The sequence below is a fragment of the Lampris incognitus genome, chromosome 4, assembly GCF_029633865.1.
Source record: "Lampris incognitus isolate fLamInc1 chromosome 4, fLamInc1.hap2, whole genome shotgun sequence".
Classification (NCBI taxonomy): Eukaryota; Metazoa; Chordata; class Actinopteri; order Lampriformes; family Lampridae; genus Lampris; species Lampris incognitus.
Window position 1 is genome coordinate 62,787,594 of NC_079214.1, and position 20,357 is coordinate 62,807,950.

The window sequence follows — 20,357 nt, forward strand, 5'->3', positions numbered from 1 at the left end:
TATTCCCACTTTGCTTGTGCATTCTTTTCACTGTCAAATAAAATGTGATGAGATGAGACGCTGCAAGGTGACGATTCAGTTGTGTCTGAAATCGCCATTTCCATTTGATTTGATGATCTTGATATACTTTATTGATCCCCTGGCGAAATTACGCTCTGCATTTAACCCATCCCAGCTGTGTAGCTAGGAGCAGTGGGCAGCCGCCGTGCAGCACCCGGGGACCAACTCCAGTTGGTCTTGCCATGCCTCGGTCAGGGGCACAGACAGGAGTATTAACCCTAACATGTATGTCTTTCTGACGGTGGGGGAAACCAGAGTACCCAGAGAAAACCCACCGCAGACACGGGGAGAACATGCAAACTCCACACAGAGGACGACCTGGGATGACCCCCAAGGTTGGACAACCCCGGGGTTCGAACCCAAGACCTTCTGGCTGTGAGGTGACAGTGCTAACCACTGCGCCACCATGCTGCCGGATATCAATAAACTTATTGATGGCTGGGAGAGCTTGGTCTGCTGTGTCCTGTGGGCCGAGGGACCACAGCCCTGCTTGGTGCTGCGCCCAAAGAGGAAACACCGAGGGCGGTCTGACAGGACGCGGATGCAGGGCAGGCTAAGCTAACTGCTAGCCCATGCAGACCGGCAGTTCTGATAACACCAAGGGTGGTCTGGTGGCGGCTTCACCTAGCGTCAACTGTGCGGTGTTTTTGTCTGGGTCTGCGTCTGTGTCGTCATGTGGAGTACACGGGGGAGGTTATCAAAGGTGTCTGGTTCGGAGACCTAGCGTTGAATCGGCTGAGGGAGCCTGGTCTGCTACATCCGGTGAGCCCAGGGACCACGGCCCCCGTCTGGAGCTGCGCCCAAAGGGGAAACACCGAGGGCGATCTGGCTGGACGTGGGGCAGGCTAAGCTAACTGCTAGCCCATACAGACCGGCAGTTCTGACAGTCATCCTGGCTGGCGTTCGTTCTCTGGACAGTGACATTTTTGGACTGTGTTGCAAATTTACTGAATGGACAGAGTTGTTGATTTTTTTTCCCTGTTATTCTCTCCGTTTTTGTACGTTTTTGGTGGTGTTGTTTTCTTTTGGACGTGTTTTTTGTCTTTTGTGTTGCACTGCTGTGGGCTGGGAGAAACAAAATTTTGTCTCTTTTGTGTATGACAGTACATGACTGAGATGACAATAAATTGATTCTGATTCTGATTATCAATTAAATGATCAATAAACATCTCAAAACATATAAAGTATTTCTCACTCCCAATAGAATACTCTACAGTGTTTCATATGTGGAGAACAGTGAACGAGCGAAGGGGAGAACAATTCTGGACAGGGCTTCTGAAACACAGGCGGCATGACATGCCAGTGCGTAGTTAATACACCGGTGTTCTTCAACAACAAAAAATAGCTCCATGATATAGACTGGTCCGCCGAGAGGAGAACTGAGCATTGGAAATATACAAAGATTTCGAATTGGTTTGTGGTTAATGGGGGCTTTCATTGTGTGTGTGTGTGTAGTTATTATTGGCTTAAAATGTTTTTATTAAATGTCCCCATTTGCCGTTGTTGATTTTTGTGCCCACTCTGGGACTAACAGGTGGACCGCTGACCACGGGAGTCGTCAAACAAGGTCACATCCGTTCGTCAATAACAGTACTAGCGAGTAAATCATACCACCTTATGTCAATAAACCCAAACTTCAGGAATATCAGGACTTCCTTGTCCTGATGAGGGGTTATCAGCACAGACATCGCTGCCCGAACTGTAAGCATGACCTAAGCACTCAGCCATCTCAACAGATAAGTCATGGTCATTGCTGATCCGGCAGGAACATGAAGAAATAAGGGGAGAGGAATTCCTGAGAAGGCCAAAGGAAACAGCTGCTGGCTCTCCCTGAGCACTTCATGGTGACCATGGCTGGAATTACCAGACACAAGGCTCACTCACCACACAGTTCCCTAGATTAGAGCCCTTTGGGAGAAAATTCAGACTGTTTTGGCCCACATTAGAGGTGCAGACAGTGCAACAGGGCTGAAAAAGGACAACAGGTTGAAATAGAGACAGATCCAGGCATGCATGTGCACAGAAAAATCAACACAGATGGCAGAGTTGCACAAAAGCGCATGGAAATGTCCCCACACACTGGAACAAGCCGTATAAAATTAAAACGACACTAAGAGCCAGTGACATTTAGACATACACGGCAGAAGTGTGAACTCCCTCAGTGAGAGATGTCTGCTTATCTAACATCAGTCTGCCTGTCTGACGGATAAAGCTGAGTGGGTCAGGCAGTTAGCTGACTGAAAACTCCTCCGGTATCGTCTGTTATCCTAAAACTTCGGAAAAATATGAAGCTGCCAGGAAGCCTAGTAGTCTGTAATGTGGACTAAAGCCTAGCTCTGCAAGTAGTTCTGAAAACGATCCACCCTGATTAATGACGTATACACTAAAGCATTAAGTAAACTAAAGTTCAGTGAGTGACTGTAAAACAATTCATTAATTATTATCTAATATTAAAAGACAGAATTTGGGGAAATATTTAGCTTGACCTTGGAAAACATTATGGTAGACACTAGGGCTGTGACGACATGATGATATATATTGTGTGATATAGAAAACATCTATCGTCTCATATTAAGTGCTGTCGTTTATTTCGTTGTGTTGCACATCACACTCTTCATGGCAATATTTTTCGTCATTTGGACGACTCTTTCCGCCCTTTGCACAGCACAGCGCGTACGCAGGCAGGACATTTGCATGAAGGCCATACAAACAAACATGGAGAACAGTGAACGTAAAGCAGAACGGGAGTCATTCTGAATGGAAGGACTCTAGCCAGCCAGGGCAAAATGAGGAGCTGGTACCTAAAAGAGGGGCTGCTTCTATCATATGGACGTGGTTTGGGTATGAAAAGTCTTGACAGGGATCAGAAAACCGTACTTTGCAAAACGTGCCGCACGCCGGTCCCCACAGCAGACTCAAACACCACTTGCCTCTTTTACCACCTACACAGGAATCATGTCAACAAGTATGGAGAGAGTCTACAGACGAGGGCCGCAAAAGCAGTCGAGTGCTCAAAACAAACCCCAGACACAGACGTTGCAAGAGGCTTTTGCCCACGGCACAACATATGTCAAAGAATCACGAAGATGGAAGGAGATAACAACTGCCGTTTTCTATTTACCTTGTTATATTTTATACATTAATCTATTTTGCGCAAAGGTTCTAAGCAAAAGGAGAAAAATAATCAAATATGACTAAGTACCTTTTATTTGTCGAGTATATAATTCAAAATGTAATAAGATATAGGCCTTTCCATGTGGTCATTTTACATAAACTATTTATTCATTGAATTTACAGAAATATGCTATTCCATGATATGTATTGTTATCATTATCGTGATATGAATGACCTATATCGTGATATGCATTGTTATCGTGATATGAATGACCTATATCATGATATGTGTCGTTATCGTGATATGAATGACCTACAGGTGCATCTCAAAAAATTAGAATTATTGAGGAAAAGTTGATTATTTTCTGTAATTTAATTCAAAAAGTGAAACTTTCATATATTCTAGATTCATTACACATAAAGTAAAATATGTCAAGCCTTTTTTTGTTTTAATCTTGATGATTACGGCTTACAGCTCATGAAAATCAAATATCCAGTATCTCAAAATATTAGAATATTAAATGTGACCAATCAAAAAAAGGATTTATAATACAAAAATGTCGACCTTCTGAAGTGTATGTTCATTTATGCACTCAATACTTGGTCGGGGCTCCTTTTGCACGAATTACTGCATCAATGCGGCGTGGCATGGAGGCAATCAGCCTGTGGCACTGCGGAGGTGTTATGGAAGCCCAGGTTGCTTTGATAGTGGCCTTCAGCTCATCTGCATTGTTGGGTCTGGTGTCTCTCATCTTCCTCCTGACAATACCCCATAAGCCAAAGAAGGACATTGCTGAAAGGGCTGGCTGTTCGCAGAGTGCTGGATCAAAGCATATCCATGGAAAGTTGACTGGAAGGGAAAAGTGTGGTAGGAAAAGGTGCACAAGCAACAGGGATGACCGCAGCCTTGAGAGGATTGTCAAGCAAGGCCGATTCAAGAACTTGGGGGAGCTTCACAAGGAGTGGACTGAGGCTGGAGTCAGTGCGTCAAGAGCCACCATGCACAGACGTGCCCAGGAATTGGGCTACAAGTGTGGCATTCCTAGTTTCAAGCTACTCCTGAACCAGAGACAACGTCAGAAGCGTCTTACCTGGGCTAAGGAGAAAATGAACTGGACCGTTGGTCAGCGGTCCAAAGTCCTCTTTTCAGATGAAAGTAAATGTTGCATTTCATTTGGAAATCAAGGTCCCAGAGTCTGGAGGAAGAGTGGAGAGGCACAGAATCCAAGTTGCTTTAAGTCCAGTGTGAGGTTTCCATAGTCAGTGATGATTTGGGGTGCCATGTCATCTGCTGGTGTTGGTCCATTGTGTTTCATCAAGCCCAGAGTCAACACAGCGGTCTACCAGGAGATTTTAGAGCACTTCATGCTTCTGTCTGCTAACAAGCTTTATGGAGATGCTGATTTCATTTTCCAGCAGGACTTGGCACCTGCCCACAGTGCCAAAACTACCATGGTATTACCGTGCTTGACTGGCCAGCCAACTCACCTGACCTGAACCCCATAGAGAATCTATGGGGCATTGTCGAGAAGAAGATGAGAGACCCCAGACCCAACAATGCAGATGAGCTGAAGGCCACTATCAAAGCAACCTGGGCTTCCATAACACCTCAGCAGTGCCACAGGCTGCCTGCCTCCATGCCACGCCGCATTGATGCAGTAATTCGTGCAAAAGGAGCCCCGACCAAGTATTGAGTGTATAAATGAACATACTTTTCAGAAGGTCGACATTTCTGTATTATAAATCCTTTTTTTGATTGGTCATATTTAATATTCTAATATTTTGAGATACTGGATTTTTGATTTTCATGAGCTGTAAGCTGTAATCATCAAGATTAAAACAAAAAAAGGCTTGACATATTTTACGTTATGTGTAATGAATCTAGAATATATGAAAGTTTCACTTTTTGAATTAAATTACGGAAAATAATGAACTTTTCCACAATATTCTTATATTTTGAGATGCACTTTTATATCGTGATATGAGACTTTGGTCATATCACACAGCCCTTGTGGGCACAGTCCTGTTGCCAATGACATTTTAACTCCTACCCACATAAAAGGGTGACTGGAGTACGCGCGCGCACACACAACACACACAAAACTGTGAAAGCCACCCAAACCAGGTTGTTTGTGTGCACTTATATATTTCCTACAGACAAGGGTGTCAAGGCATGGATTGCTTATGCAGGCGGGTATTAAACAGGTACACTGTACATGAAGGGCAGTAAACTATTTGATGAAGGCCATTTGCCACGGAACAAGTCTGGTGGCTGGAAGAGTTGATGTCTCTTCTGCACTTAGAAGAAAGTCAAATACACCTTAAGAGGCTCAACAGAACTTCTGTAATTCATGTCAATACATTCACCTTCCTAGACTCAGTCTTATAGATTGTGATCAAGGATTAATTTTTCAGTTTCATCCTTTGTAGAGTAGGTATGACCAACATCCATTCATCCATCCATTATCCAAGCCACTTCTCCTTCTCAGGGTAGCGGGATGGAGCCTAGCCCAGCAGTCATTGGGCGGCAGGTGGGGAGACACCCTGGACAGGCCGCCAGGCCATCACAGGGCTGACACACATACACATATTCACACCTAGGGACAATTTAGTATGGCCGAGTCACCTGATCTACATGTCTTTGGACTTTGGGAGGAAACCCAGGCAGACACAGGGAGAACATGCAAACTCCACACAGAGGATGACCTGGGACGACCCCCAAGGTTGGACAACCCCGGGGTTCAAACCCAGGACCTTCTTGCTGTGAGACGACCGTGCTAACCACTGTGCAACAGTGCCACCACATGACCAACATCAAATGTTAAATTGTTATGTCGGCCCTATGATGGACTGGCGGCCTGTCCAGGGTGTCGCCCCGCCTGCCACCCAGTGACTGCTGGGATAGGCTCCAGCATCCCACGATCCTGATTGGGATAAGTGGCTTGGATAAGGGATGGATGTAGTCAAGGAATGTTTTTATTCATTTACTTATTATTATTATACAGTTTATTTGTTTGTTTGTTTTTTCTTAATGGGGAAAGTGTTCCCGGTGGAAGGGTTAAATGGAGGGCTACTGGCAGGATGTGGGTGATGTGGATCTGGGGCAAAGGTTTTGTCCTACCATTCCTGTTTTGTCTGGGAGGGTGGGGGTTGCTTTGGAAAAGAAAAAAGAAAAATGGGGCACATGTCCTCATGTTAGTTGAACTTGGCTGCCGTAGTGTTTGGATGACATGTTTTCAATAAAAATACTTGCGAGAGGAATGAGTCTGATATTTCTTGCCCGGGTATGACTACAACTGATATGTTGTGAAATCCGTAGAGAATCAGAAAGCTGTTTGTCCAAAATGTATGAGTTGTGTTTATACACGAGTATCAACAGTACATGTGCGCGTGTTTGTGTGCGCACGTGTGTTGTGCATAGTGGGGGGGGGGGGGGGCTGACGAATTGAGGGAAATACAAGTCCACGTTGGCATAAACAGAATATATCATGATGCTTCAGCAGAATGAGAGAGGACATCTTCGGGAATCAGGGAGATGAGATCACTTGCTGGTATTTCACATTAACCAGACACGAGGCCGCGTCAGCCATCAAACATTGCCCCATGTTGCCCGCCATCCATTCACCCCACAGTTCATTCCTCCTGCTCACCACATTGCCATCCATCTGTTCAACCCTTTGCAGCAAGATAAAATTAAATCTGCGATAGATGATTTTTTTGCTTTCACTTTTCATTATGAAGTACATGTTGATTGCACAGTGTAAAGGCTATGGAATAATGCAACCATTAGTGTTTAGATTGGTTCCCTATAAGTCTCTCTTTCACCATGCAATTCTGTCTGCCACCGGGTATGATCTCACGGGCAAATGAAGGCTCGATTTACAGCACAAAGGGAGTACGTCAAACATTGCACAACCAAAATAGGAAGAGGATAGTGCTTTTGTTTTCCTAGCTAGCTCTCAGCAGCTATCCCCAGTGGCGGAAATGGTGGACGGTGGAACAAACCAAAGTGACATTGGAAACTCTACCCTCTTCTTCTTTTTTTTCAGCTGCTCCCGTTAGGGGTCACCACAGCGGATCACCCGTTTCTACCTCGTTCATGTCCTCTGCATCTTCCTCTGTCACACCAGCCACCTGCACTTCCTCCCTCACCTCAGCCATAAACCTCCTCTTTGGTCTTCCCATTTTCCTTTTCCCTGGCAGCTCCATATTCAGCATCCTTCTCCCAATATACCCAGCATCTTTCCTCTGCACATGTCCAAACCATCTCAATCTCGCCTCTCTTGCTTTGTCCCCTAACCGTCAAAATCTGAGCTGTCCCTCTAATACACTCATTCCTAATCCTGCCCTTCTTTGTGACTCCCAATGAAAATCTTAGCATCTTCAACTCTGCCACCTCCAGCTTTGCCTCCTGTCTTTTCACCAATGCCAGCATCTCCAAACCATACAAGTTGGTCTCAATACTATCTTGTAAACCTTCCCTTTAACTCTTGCTGGTAGCCTTCTGTCGCAAATCACTCCTGACACTCTTCTCCACCCACTCCACCCTGCCTGCACTCTCTTCTTCACCTCTCTTCTGCACTCCCCGTTACTTTGGACAGTTGACCCCAAGTATTTAAACTCATCCACCTTCATCATCTCTACTCCTTGCATCCTCACCATTCCGCTGTCCTCCCTCTTGTTCACACATATGAATTCTATCTACCTCCTACTGACTTTCATTCCTCTTCTCTCCAGTGCATACCTCCACCTCTCCAGGCTCTCAACCTGCTCCCTACTCTCACTACAGATCACAATGTCATCTGCGATCAGCATAGCCCACAGAGACTCCTACCTGATCTCGTCCGTCAACTTGTCTATCACCATGGCAAACAAAAAAGGGCTCAGAGCCGATCCTTGATATAATCCACCTTGAACCCATCCATCATTCCTACCGCTTATTTCACCGCTGTCACACTGCCCTCATACATATCCTGCACTACTCTTGCATACTTCTCTGCCACTCTCGATTTCCTCATACAATACCCGACCTCCTCTCTATGCACCCTGTCGTATGCTTTCTCTAAATCCACAAAGACACAATGCAACTCCTTCTAACCTTCTCTATACTTCTCCATAAACATTCTCAAAGCAAACATCACATCTGTGGTGCTCTTTCGTGGCATGAAACCATACTGCTGCTCACTAATCATCACCTCTCTTCTTAACCTAGCTTCCACTACTCTTTGCCATAACTTCATGCTGTGGCTGATCAACTTCATAACTCTCTAGTTACTGTAGCTCTGCACATCACCCTTATTCTTGAAAATTGGTAGCAGTACGCTTCTCCACTCCTCAGGTATCCTCTCACTTTCCAAGAATGTTAAAAACTCCACTGCCATCTCTCCTAAACATCTTCATGCCTCCACAGGTATGTCATCTGGACCAACTGCCTTTCCACTCTTCATCCTCTCTACTGTAATTCCTTATTTACTATCCCCACATCATCCAACCTTCTCTCATTTTGTTCATTCTTCATCCCCTCAAAGTACTCCTTGCACCTTCTCAACACACTCTCCTCGCTTGTCAGCACATTTTTATCTCTATCCTTCATCACACTCACCTGATGCATATCTTTCCTAGCTCAATCTCTCGTCTAGCCAATTGGTACAAGTCCCTTTTTCCTTCCTTAGTGTCCAACCTCTCACAGAACTCACCATACACCTTTTCCTTTCCCACCCCTGTCTTCACTTTACGTCACATCTCCTTATACTCCTTCCTGCCTACTTTCTTCATCTCTTTGACTATCCCACTTCTTCTCTGCCAACCTCTTCCTCTGTATACTTTCCTGTGCTTCCTCATTCAACCACCAAGTCTCCTTGTCTTCACTCCTCTATCCAGATGACACTTGATGTGTCATCTGGACAGTAGACAGCTAGGAAAAATAATAAGACAGCTAGGAAAATATCTATAGGAAAATAATAGACAGCTTTCCTAGCTGTCTCCCTCACTATTTCTGCAGCAGTTGCCCAGCCATCTGGCAACTCTTTACTACCACCCACTGAATGTCTTAACTCCTCCATGAACTCCAGACAACAGTCTTCTTTCTTCAACTTACATCATTTGACCCTTGGCTCTGCCTTCACTCGCTGTTCCCAACTTCTGTACTGTTCTATAAATGTTGTATGGCTATGATTTAAAAACAAAGGTGGCTGGGGGTGTCACGTGAGCCAAAACAAGATGGCTGCTGATGGGCATATTTTATCACCCCTGATTTAAAAAACTAATTTCATGCAAATTACATCTCCTTTGATGAGGAAAATTAAACAAGACCTGAGTAACTGGTCCACGCTTACAACCTCATTTCTGGGCAGAATTAATGTTGTAAAGATTAATATTCTCCCCTATTTGAATGACCTGTTTCAGTCTTCCCAGTCATCTTACTTGTTCTTGCTCCAAAAGACTCAACATTTGCAATAATAACAAGCTGCAAAATAAGTTTTCCATACTTATTAAACCAAGGGAAATGGGCAGAGTATCTTTACCAAATATCCAATTGTATTATTGGTCCACTCAAATAAAACATATGTTTTGTTGGTTTCTGAATAGACGTGACTGCCAATGCGTCGGTACTGAATCCTTTTCATATTACCCAAGAATACTTAAATCCCTTTTATTAATTCACAATATTCAAAAGATAGAGTCTATAACTGAACATTTTGTCATATATAATACACTTTTGACTTGGATTGATGTAAGAAAATACTTAAACATCCCAACTAGCACATCACCATGGTCTCCTATAGAACTGAATCATGATTTCCCTGCACAGCTTCGGAGCATTGGGCTTTTAGATAGGATGATGAGAGGTGTCTAGAGATTTGTCATGCTTGTTTATAGGTGACTCTATGAAATCCTTTAATCAGATTAGTCTAAAATGAGGGAAGGCAAATTACGCTTAAAGATGACAGAGCTTGAGAAATGCTTCGTATTCCCTAATCTGAGGGTTAAGATTTCAAACGTTCATGTCATTTTATCAAACTATGGTACAGCATCGTATGATTCCTTGAGACGGGTATAGGAACGAGCTCTGACCTTAAAATTCAGTGAGGAGGGTTGGCATCTTATCTGTGATGAAGTTTTCCCTAAATGCACCTCAAGTAATATACATGAACTAAATTTCAAACTTATTTACAGATCATACCTTTCTGCGGTTCGTCTCCAAAAGATGTTCCCTAATAACCCCCCCCCCTCCCATTATGCTATAAATGTAAGACCTGCACAGGCATTGTTATGCAGTTATTCTGGAACTGCAATAAGATTCAGGTGTACTGGACAGGGGTGCACTCTGTTATTCAGGAAATAATTGGTAAAGCGTTTGAAATCTCACCAAGGTTATACCTCTTGTACTACATTTCAGATATTATTTTTGATAAAGAAAGAGAGTGCTTGTTGATCAGTCTTTTATATAGGGCTAAAAAAATTTATACTACTGTTATGGTCTGCCTCAGACGTGCCATCTGTAAGAATGTGACTAACACAAGCTGTAACTATCTTACCACTAGAAAGATGACTTATGACATGCATCAAAAATCTGACGAATTTCGGGGGATATGGTCACCCCTTTGTGGCAATACTCTCAACCCCCATTGTGGAAAAACTAATAAAAATCAAAATTTTAAAAAGGGGAAAAAAAACAGTTACACTTTATTTTAGGGGTTCGGAGAGGTTCGGAAATTACGTAGTAATAGGTGGTAATCATAATGCAATTTCTTCGAAATAAGGTTGAAATTAGCTTGTAATTTGGGTTAGGGTTAGCTGTAAAATTACCTGTAAAAACTACCACCTTATTACTAGGAAATTACAAGGTAATTCCAACCTTATTTCTAAGAAATTATGTGATAATTACCACCTTATTACTTGGAATAGTGTTACCAAAAAAACAAAGGTGACTGAATGAATTTTGATTAAATGTTGTGAGCAACAGACAGGGAATTCTATTATGATTCATAAAAGCTATTAATTTGTCTCTCCTAAGGATTGCCATGGTCATGTCTGACGACCTTTGGGAACCATTCTTTGAGGACGCAGGGGCTGCCAAGTTCCTCAGTGTCCTGGCAGACTCTGCCATTGATGTGAGCGTCCGTGACCTTGAGGGAGTTTATGTAAGGATGCTGAAAGATGGGGAGCCAAAAAATGTGTTCTTGGCAGTAGAAGAACTCCACCACGCGCTGCTGTCGGACACTGTGCAGCTCTTAATGCTGGTAAGTTAAGTTTGAAACTCATTTGAAGAAACATCTGATGATGACATTTTGTTATGTTTCATAAATAGATGTTTGAGTTAAAAAATTGACATAATTAATGTCACTCTGTAAACAGTATTTTGAAAAGTTGGCTTCCCAGAATGGAAGCAGAAGTTAGTCGGATTCAGATCCGATAGAGCCTTAGTGATGGTCGGGAGGTGTGTGTCTGTGTGTGTGTGTGTGTGGGGGGGGTGGGGGGGGTGGTAGCTACTCTACTTGGGAAGAAGTCCCCCATGTCATTTACATCCAGCGCTTTGCCCATGGACTAGAACTGGCAGCCCATAAACGGGGATGAGAGAATGAAGAAAGTGTCACTGAAGGAATTAATTTGAAATTAATGTATGTTTAACCCAGTAATGTTTTATAGCCTATACTAAAATGTCCTTCTCTTACAGGTCACTGAGCTCCTCAAAGGCCTCTACAAACAGCACCATTATTTCTACAAAACCTTTTTCGCTTTGTCATTATGGGGTATTGTATGTAGATTGATGAGAAAAAAAAGGAATTTAATCCATTTTGGAATAAGGCTGTAACATAACAAAATGTGGGGAAAGTGAAGGGGTGTGAATACTTTCCGGATGCACTGTACAATACCCCATAATGACAAAGCGAAAAAGGTTTTGAAGAAATTTTTGCAAATTTATTAAAAACAAAAAACTGAGATATTGCATGTACATAAGTATTCACACCCTTTACTCAGTACTTGGTTGAGGCAGCCTTGGCAGCGATTACAGCCTCAAGTCTTCTTGGGTATGAAGCTACAAGCTTGGCACACCTATATTTGGTGTATTTCTCCCATTCTTCTCTGCAGATCCTCTCGAGCTCTGTAAGGTTAGATGGGGAACGTCGCTGCACAGCTATTATCAGGTCTTTCCAGAGATGTTCAATGGGGTTCAAGTCTGGGCTCTGGCTGGGCCACTCAAGAACATTCACAGACTTGTCTCGAAGCCACTCCTTCGTTGTCTTGGCTGTGTGCTTAGGGTCGTTGTCGTGTTGAAAGGTAAACCTTCGCCCCAGTCTGAGGTCCTGAGCGCTCTGGAGCAGGTTTTCATCAAGGATCTCTCTGTACTTTGCTCCATTCATCTTTCCCTTGATCCTGACTAGTCTCCCAGTTCCTGCCGCTGAAAAACATCCCCACAGCATGATGCTGCCACCGCCATGCTTCACTGTAGGGATGGTATTAGCAAGGTGATGAGAGGTGCCTGGTTTCCTCCAGACGTGACGTTTGGCATTCAGGCCAAAGAGTTCAATCTTGGTTTCATCAGACCAGAGAGTCTTGTTTCTCATGGTCTGAGAGTCCTTTAGGTGCTTTCTGGCAAACTCCAAGCGGGCTGTCATGTGCCTTTTACTGAGCAGAGGCTTCTGTCTGGCCACTCTACCATAAAGGCCTGATTGGTGGAGCGCTGCAGAGATGGTTGTCCTTCTGGAAGGTTCTCCCATCTCCACAGAGGAACGCTGGAGCTCTGTCAGAGTGACCATCGGGTTCTTGGTCACCTCCCTGACCAAGGCCCTTCTCCCCCGATTGTTCAGTTTGGCTGGGCGGCCAGCTCTAGGAAGAGTCCTGGTGGATCCAAACTTCTTCCATTTACGAATGATGGAGACCACTGAGCTCTTCAGGACCTTCAAAGCTGTAGAAATGTTTTTTGTACCCTTCCCCAGATCTGTGCCTCGATACAATCCTGTCTCGGAGGTCCACTGACAATTCCTTTGACTTCATGGCTTGGTTTCTGCTGACATGCACTGTCAACAGTGGGACCTTATATAGACAGGTGTGTGCCTTTCCAAATCATGTCCAATCAATTGAATTTACTACAAGTGGACTCCAATCAAAATGTAGAAACATCTCAAGGATGATCAGTGGAAACAGGATGAACCTGAGCTCAATTTTGAGTGTCATAGCAAAGGGTGTGAATACTTATGTACATGCAATATTTCAGTTTTTTTATTTTTAATAAATTTGCAAAACATTCTACAAAACCTTTTTCACTTGGTCATTATGGGGTATTGTGTGTAGATTGTTGAGAAAAAAAAAGGAATTTAATCCATTTTGGAATAAGGCTGTAACATAACAAAATGTGGGGAAAGTGAAGGGGTGTGAATACTTTCCGGATGCACTGTATGTCCTGGTTGCTGCACTAGTGCCTCCTCTGGTTGGTTGGGGCGCCTGTTCAGGTGGGAGGGGGAACTGGGGGGAAAAGCGTGATCCTCCCACGCGTTACGTCCCCCTGGCGAAACTCCTCACTGTCAGGTGAAAAGATGCGGTTGGAGACTCCACATGTATGGGAGGAGGCACGTGGTAGTCTGCAGCCCTCCCCAGATCGGCAGAGGGGGTTGAGCAGCGACCGAGACGGCTTGGAAAATAGGGTAATTGGCCAAGCACAATTGGGAAATGCTGGTGAAATGCTACACATTAGCACTGAGGGGCTCGCAGTTGCCAATTTCGATAATGAAAGTGTTATACAAAGATGAGATTTGTATTTGGATGGTTTCATAAGGTTTTTAGATGTGAAGTCATAGCCTGTACTTTCACTCACTCACAGTTAACGCCTGCATCTCTGGGGAGAACCAGAGGGAATGGGTCAAACCATTTTTGATATGCAAGAATTTCTGTTGCTACAAATCCATGACGCTCTGTGTCCTTCTGTTTCACTTACTTAAATAAAGATTAAACACAACAATTAACTTTAGTCTTTGTTGTTATTTGATAATAAATTAAACCATTTGTATAGGGGCAAGTAAAAATGGACCCCGAGCAAGTAGATTTCTGACCCGCTTGCTCGATCGGATACGTGGAGAAAAAAAGCATTAATGTTAAACCCTGGAAAGGTTTGCTGGTTCCCCAGCCAAGCGCTAGCCCATCGCCAGCCCCACATCAGCACACAAGAGGCACTTCTGAGCCGCAGCCTTGAACCGAACTGATCTCCATTCATTATGAATACTCAGCCACTCCTTCAGCGGCTCATGCCAAGAGCTCATTATAAGCATGCAGTGTGGGAGGTGACAGCAGGTGCTTGACAGGTTCATTTTCCTGCTGCGAAAGATAAGCATCATCTTTCGCGGCGGGAATATGCTGCGAAAGATGACGCTTATCAGAGGCTGAACTTTCATCAGAGGCCAGACTCCTATTTCAAAATAAGGCCGTCTCCAGAAGGATGGAGCTGATGAAAACCTATCGTAGAGAGATAAACACCACGAACAATTTAACTGATTTGGGAGAGAAAGACAGGGTGTTTGTACGGAGGTGTGTGTGTGTGTGTGTGTGTGTGGGGGGGGGGGGGTTGGGGGGGATGGGGCAGCGCTCCATGTCTGGTAATGTGATTTGCTCTGGTAAGGATGATGAGACGAGATGGGAACATCCATCTCTGTCATAGCGGGGCAATGTGAATTTTCATGGATGTGGACTGATGAACCGGTCTCCACTGCCTCCTTCAATTTAATACCACATCAGCAGGTGGACAGGAATACATAATCAGGAAATCTGGAAAAGCGCCAACCTAAAACACTGGCCAGATACCCATTTTAAATACAGGGAAAAAGAGAGTAATATTGTATTATTTAGAAAATGTAAGCTATTACGAATGCCATATTTGACAGCTTTTCCCACTGGCACTGTTGTAGCAACAGCTCAGGCTGGACGGTTTGGAGACCAAGCAAGAGAGGTGAGACTGAGATGGCTTGGACTTGTGTGGAGGAGAGATGCTGGGTATATTGGGAGAAGGATGCTGAATATCGAGGTGCCAGGGAAGAGGAAAAGAGGAAGGCTAAAGAGGAGGTTTATGGATGTGGTGAGGGAGGACATGCAGGTGGCTGGTGTGACAGAGGAAGATGCAGAGGACAGGAAGAGATGAAAACGGATGATCCGCTGTGGCGCCCCCTAACGGGAGCAGCCGAAAGTAGTGGTAGTAGTAGTAGTTGTAGTAGTAGTTGTTGTAGCAACAGCCATTCAATGTATTAGTGTTCTATAATTGCTCCTCCATGTTATTTTCATTGGTGCTGGTGGGGTCCACCATTCCCACTAAATGGTCAAATGCAATGGTGCCTGCACAGGAAATGTGCTGAGTCTGCCACAAAAGCAAAAGAAGAAGAAAGAGAAGGAACTTGCACGCAAATCCAGAAGACAAAGGTACAGACATTAAATGACCAAGCTAAACATTATCCAACACAAAATGAGATTTCATCAAATGTTCTATATGTCTTGATGCGTTTGTATCTGTTAATTACCACAGACGGCATGGTTGATCAGTCTTCTCGCTCGACAAAACACACGCCAACACTGGACTTTCTTCACAGTGCACTCACTCCTACAGCTATAGCGCACAGCCGAGCAAACGATGCCAGTGTTGCACCAAAATCTGCGACTGTGGAAAACTCTAACCAGCACGTTACGCTCTGCTAGTTCAGGATCACATTCATGTTGAACGGAAGTCTGGAATCTGTGGTAAGAAAGCAAACTACTGTAGCGTCCGGGTAGCGTAGCGGTCTACTCCACTGCCTACCAACACGGGGCTCGCCAGTTCGAATCCCCGTGTCACCTCCAGCTTTATCGGGCATCCCTACAGACACAATTGGCTGTGTCTGCGGGTGGGAAGCCGGATGCGGGTATGTGTCCTGGTTGCTGCACTAGCGCCTCCTCTGGTCAGTCACGACGCCTGCTGGGGGGGAGGAGGCAGCGTGATCCTCCCACGTGCTATATCCCCCAGGCAAAACTCCTCACTGTCAGGTGAAAAGAAGCGGCTGGCGACTCCACATGTATCAGAGGAGGCATGTGGTAGTCTGCAGCCCTCCCCCGGATCAGCAGAGGAGGTGGAGCAGCAAACAGGACGGCTCAGAAGAGTGGGATAATTAGCTGGATAGAATTGGGGAGAAAAATGTGGGGGAAAAAAAGAAAACAAACTACTGTGACCAACAGACGTGAAATCCACCAAAACTCGAGAAATTAAGGACAACTTATTTACCATATCACATAATACAGTAATGCCCTCAGACTGGCGCTATAATGCACCCCTTAGGAAAACAAACCTCTACACTAACTCCTTCATTCCTTCTGCTTAAATGCTGATAGTAGTCATTTTAAATGACTGTTACATTCTCTTAAACTCGGTTACTTATATGAACGATAACAAATTCATATAAATTAATTCATTCATTCATCATCCGCCGCTTCTCCGGGGTCGGGTCGCGGTGGCAGCAAGCTAAGTAGGGCACTCCAGATGTCCCTCTCCCCCAGCAACGCCCTCCAGCTCCTCCTGGGGGATCCCAAGACGTTCCCAGGCCAGATTGGACATGCGGCCCCTCCAGCGAGTTCTGGGTCTACCCCGGGGTCTCCTCCCAGTTGGCCATGCCCGGTAAACCGCCGAAGGAAGGCGCCCAGGAGGCATCCTAATCAGATGCCCGAACCACCTCAACTGGCTCCTTCCGACGCGAAGGAGCAGCGGCTCTACTCTGAGCTCCCTCCGGATGTCCGAGCTCCTCACCCCATCTCTGTTATCTCACTATAACAAATGCTGTGTTTTATTTACTACTACTCATCGTTTCGATACTTCTGTGTTTGTTGATCTGCTGCCTCCGATTCATAACTGCCCTGCCTGTGAGTTTCTGAGTCATGTATAGGGACTGGGTAAGCTTGCAAATGAATTGCCCTTTTTAAGATCAATAAAGTTGTCTGAACCGAACTTGAAATCAACTTAACTAATTCAGTTGTGACATGACAGAGAGACGAGGAGAAGCCCTCATATGTGCAAACCATTAGACCTGGAGATAAGAGACGTGGAAAAATAACACGCGTGACAACAGAAACATCATGGAACCAAATCTCAGGGGATAATACGGATGGGCCGTTTAATCTGGTGAAAGGCAGCGCGTGGATCCACACAATACGAACGTCTCCGAGATAAGATGAACTGGACTGACCCGTTTTTCAACCCGAGAAATGAAACCCATGCTTCACACACGTCAGTACCAAACAGCAACTGTTCCATAGGAAAGAACCAGCATGGTTAATGCTGACTGGCCCTAAGTGAGGTTCACATGCAATAAGAGAGTTCAACCACCGAGCAACGAGGTGAAAACCGGGGGCGTCCAAAATCACGCCGCTTTAGTTCCATCCATTCCCAAAGAATGGAATGTCACACTCAAAAACGATTTTGGATGTTATGACTTCAAACGCTATGTATTGGCGCCCGTTTGTGTGCATGAAGGCTTTTTCTTCTTCTGCCAGAGCGCTTAATGGAGATCACTGATATGAGGATTACATGCCCCAAATGGGTATCTCCATGGCTGAGCAAAGCTGGCTGTTGCAACGGGGGGTCCCTCGGGTAAACAACAGGCGGGCAAATGAACAGACACACGGACGAAATGCTTTTGGAAATTCTGAGGACTAAAGGTCGAGCTTTAACAAGACAACAGTGCCCTCTAGTGGGCACAGCCGGGATGTCTGACAGCCAACGTCTGCTTTCATTACTTAATCCAGCTTTCACTACAATACAGCAGAGTTGAGCGTGACATGGGAGCAGGAAAGGAGCCAGCAATAGTGTTTAGCAGGGACGGAGTCAAGCTGCAGGTCAAAGATTTGGGCGAGGGAGAATATCAAACTTACACTGTAGAGGAGAGCTGTGCAGTATACTCATACATCAATATTGTGATACGAGATTTGGTATTGTTTGCGATTTTGGCTACGATAATATAGCAATATAACTTAAAGGTTGTCATTCCCTGGTCTTAAAGGCTGCATTACAGTAGAGCTGTACAACTTTCTGAACTCATTAAACTGTCTTAAGCCCCCTACAGACTGTGCAATTTGGGCCGTCTCAGATGAAAGATGACTAAACGTGGCGATACCTTTGGTCGTGGCTCCAAAACGGTGGTCCTACGCCGCACCGTGAGACGGGTTCGAAGACGGCCGTTGTTACGGCCTTGCGACCGAAGACAACCTGGGATAAAAGTCTGACAGTGTCAGAAACTTAGGACGACCATCTCACAACGTGACTGCTGCTACGACCTCCGTCTACTTACCCAGTGTTTCCCAACCCAGTCCTCAAGGACCCCCTATCCTGCAGATTTTCATTGTAACCCTGCATAGGTAGCCCTGCTTGTACTTACTCGACCAATCACCTCGCAGCACTTAATTATGCGAAGTGTGCAACATCTGACATCATTCACTGCTGATTGGTTGAATAACTACAAACAGGTACCTATTCAGGGTTGCAGAGAAATCTGCAGGATAGGGGACCCTTGAGGACTGGGCTGGGAAACACTGTACTAACCAACCAATAGAAATGCAGCACAAAATGACACACTGGTCAAGGCGACGCAGAATCTTTGCTGGTGTTGAACACAAACGAACAGACTGTTAGCATCTGTGACCCAAATGCCATGGATTCAACAAAACGAGCAACGACACGCGCAAAACCAGCTGCGGCGACTACCGAAAGGACTCGATTCCTGCTTAGCGTTATGTTGCTCTACCAGTGGCGTAGGCTGATTACACGCACTGATGCGGCACGCACGCTGACGACGTTTTTATGGACTTCCGTCGTAGCCTGCGATTCAGTAGGTGTCATCGTACAGTCTACATACATCACACTTGATGTCGTACCCAAGTTTATTAGGTCCATGTCGCACAGTGTGGCTTGCAATAAACTTATAGGACTGCTAAAACTGCATAGTCTGTTAGGAGGCTTTAGCTGAGTGAAATGAACAACGAATGCCTCTACCTGTTTGGTCATCATATTCACATTACCGATGATCACTTCTAAAAATGATCTTGTGTGTAAATACCTTATTAAAGCAGCAACAGCACCCCCAAAATGTCATCACATTATCGCCGATATCGAGGTAGTCGGTCCAAAGTTCTGTTATATTTGATATTTAAGCCCGGCCCTACTGTGGAGGATTCAACATCAGGGAGCTATCTGACATCTATAAGCGGGGGGGGACACAGAGTTTAAATACATGGACCCTTCTCAGCTCTGGGACAGTGTTCCTGGAGCTGCTGTACCTGTCATGGAGTTCTCAGAGGTGCTGAGCTGTTCCCTCAGCTTGTCCACGTCGTCGGGGTGCACCTGCTCGTACAGGGTGCTGCCGAACCACTCCGACTGGGGGTGGTTCAGCACTGGTGTCACCGAGTCCGACACGTAGATTACGCGGCCCGTCTCCGCAGCAACCACGAACAGGAAGCCGTCCGCTGCCTCCAGAATCAGGTGCTTCAGCTCCTAGAGTGATGACACAAAGATGAACACGCAGGCCCTGCAGCATCCATAGAGACATGCACTAGAGATGCCCCAATCAATTTTTTTCTTTTTTTCTTTTTTTGCCCAATATGATCCAAATCATTTAGTATCTTCCAATACTGATTCACTTCCCTGCATAATACAGAGGCACAGCACACACTTCTGTACATCATGGTTAGTAAAAACAACTCGTTTTAGGTGATATGATTGACAATTTATTAGCTCTGCACAAAGAAAAGCACCATCACAACTTTCTTTTTTTAGGGGGGGGAATTTTCTCCCCTTTTCTCCCCAGTTGGACATGGCCAACCCCCCCACTCTTCCGAGCCGTCCCAGTCGCTGCTCCGCCCCCTCTGCCGATCCGGGGAGGGCTGCAGACTACCACATGCCTCCTCCGATACATGTGGAGTCGCCAGCCGCTTCTTTTTACCTGACAGTGAGGAGTTTCACCAGGGGGACGTAACGCATGGGAGGATCACGCCATTCCCCCCAGTCCCCCCCCCCGATCAGGCGCCCCGACCGACCAGAGGAGGCGCAAGTGCAGCGACCAGGACACATACCCACATCCGGCTTCCCACCCGCAGACTCGGCCAATTGTGTCTGTAGGGACGCCCGACCACTGCGATGGCCTGGCGGCCTGTCCAGGGTGTCTCCCCGCCTGCTGCCCAATGAC

At 45.4% G+C, this 20,357-nt stretch overlaps 1 protein-coding gene across 1 annotated transcript in view; it reads right to left on the reverse strand.

The window, feature by feature from the left end:
• arnt2 (aryl-hydrocarbon receptor nuclear translocator 2) overlaps positions 1 to 20,357 on the reverse strand; it is a 111,001-nt gene that overhangs the window by 70,552 nt on the left and 20,092 nt on the right. Inside the window, exon 5 of the mRNA XM_056278323.1 lies at positions 19,453 to 19,666. Coding sequence (XP_056134298.1) covers positions 19,453 to 19,666 — 214 coding nt within the window. The remainder of the gene's footprint in view (positions 1 to 19,452; positions 19,667 to 20,357) is intronic.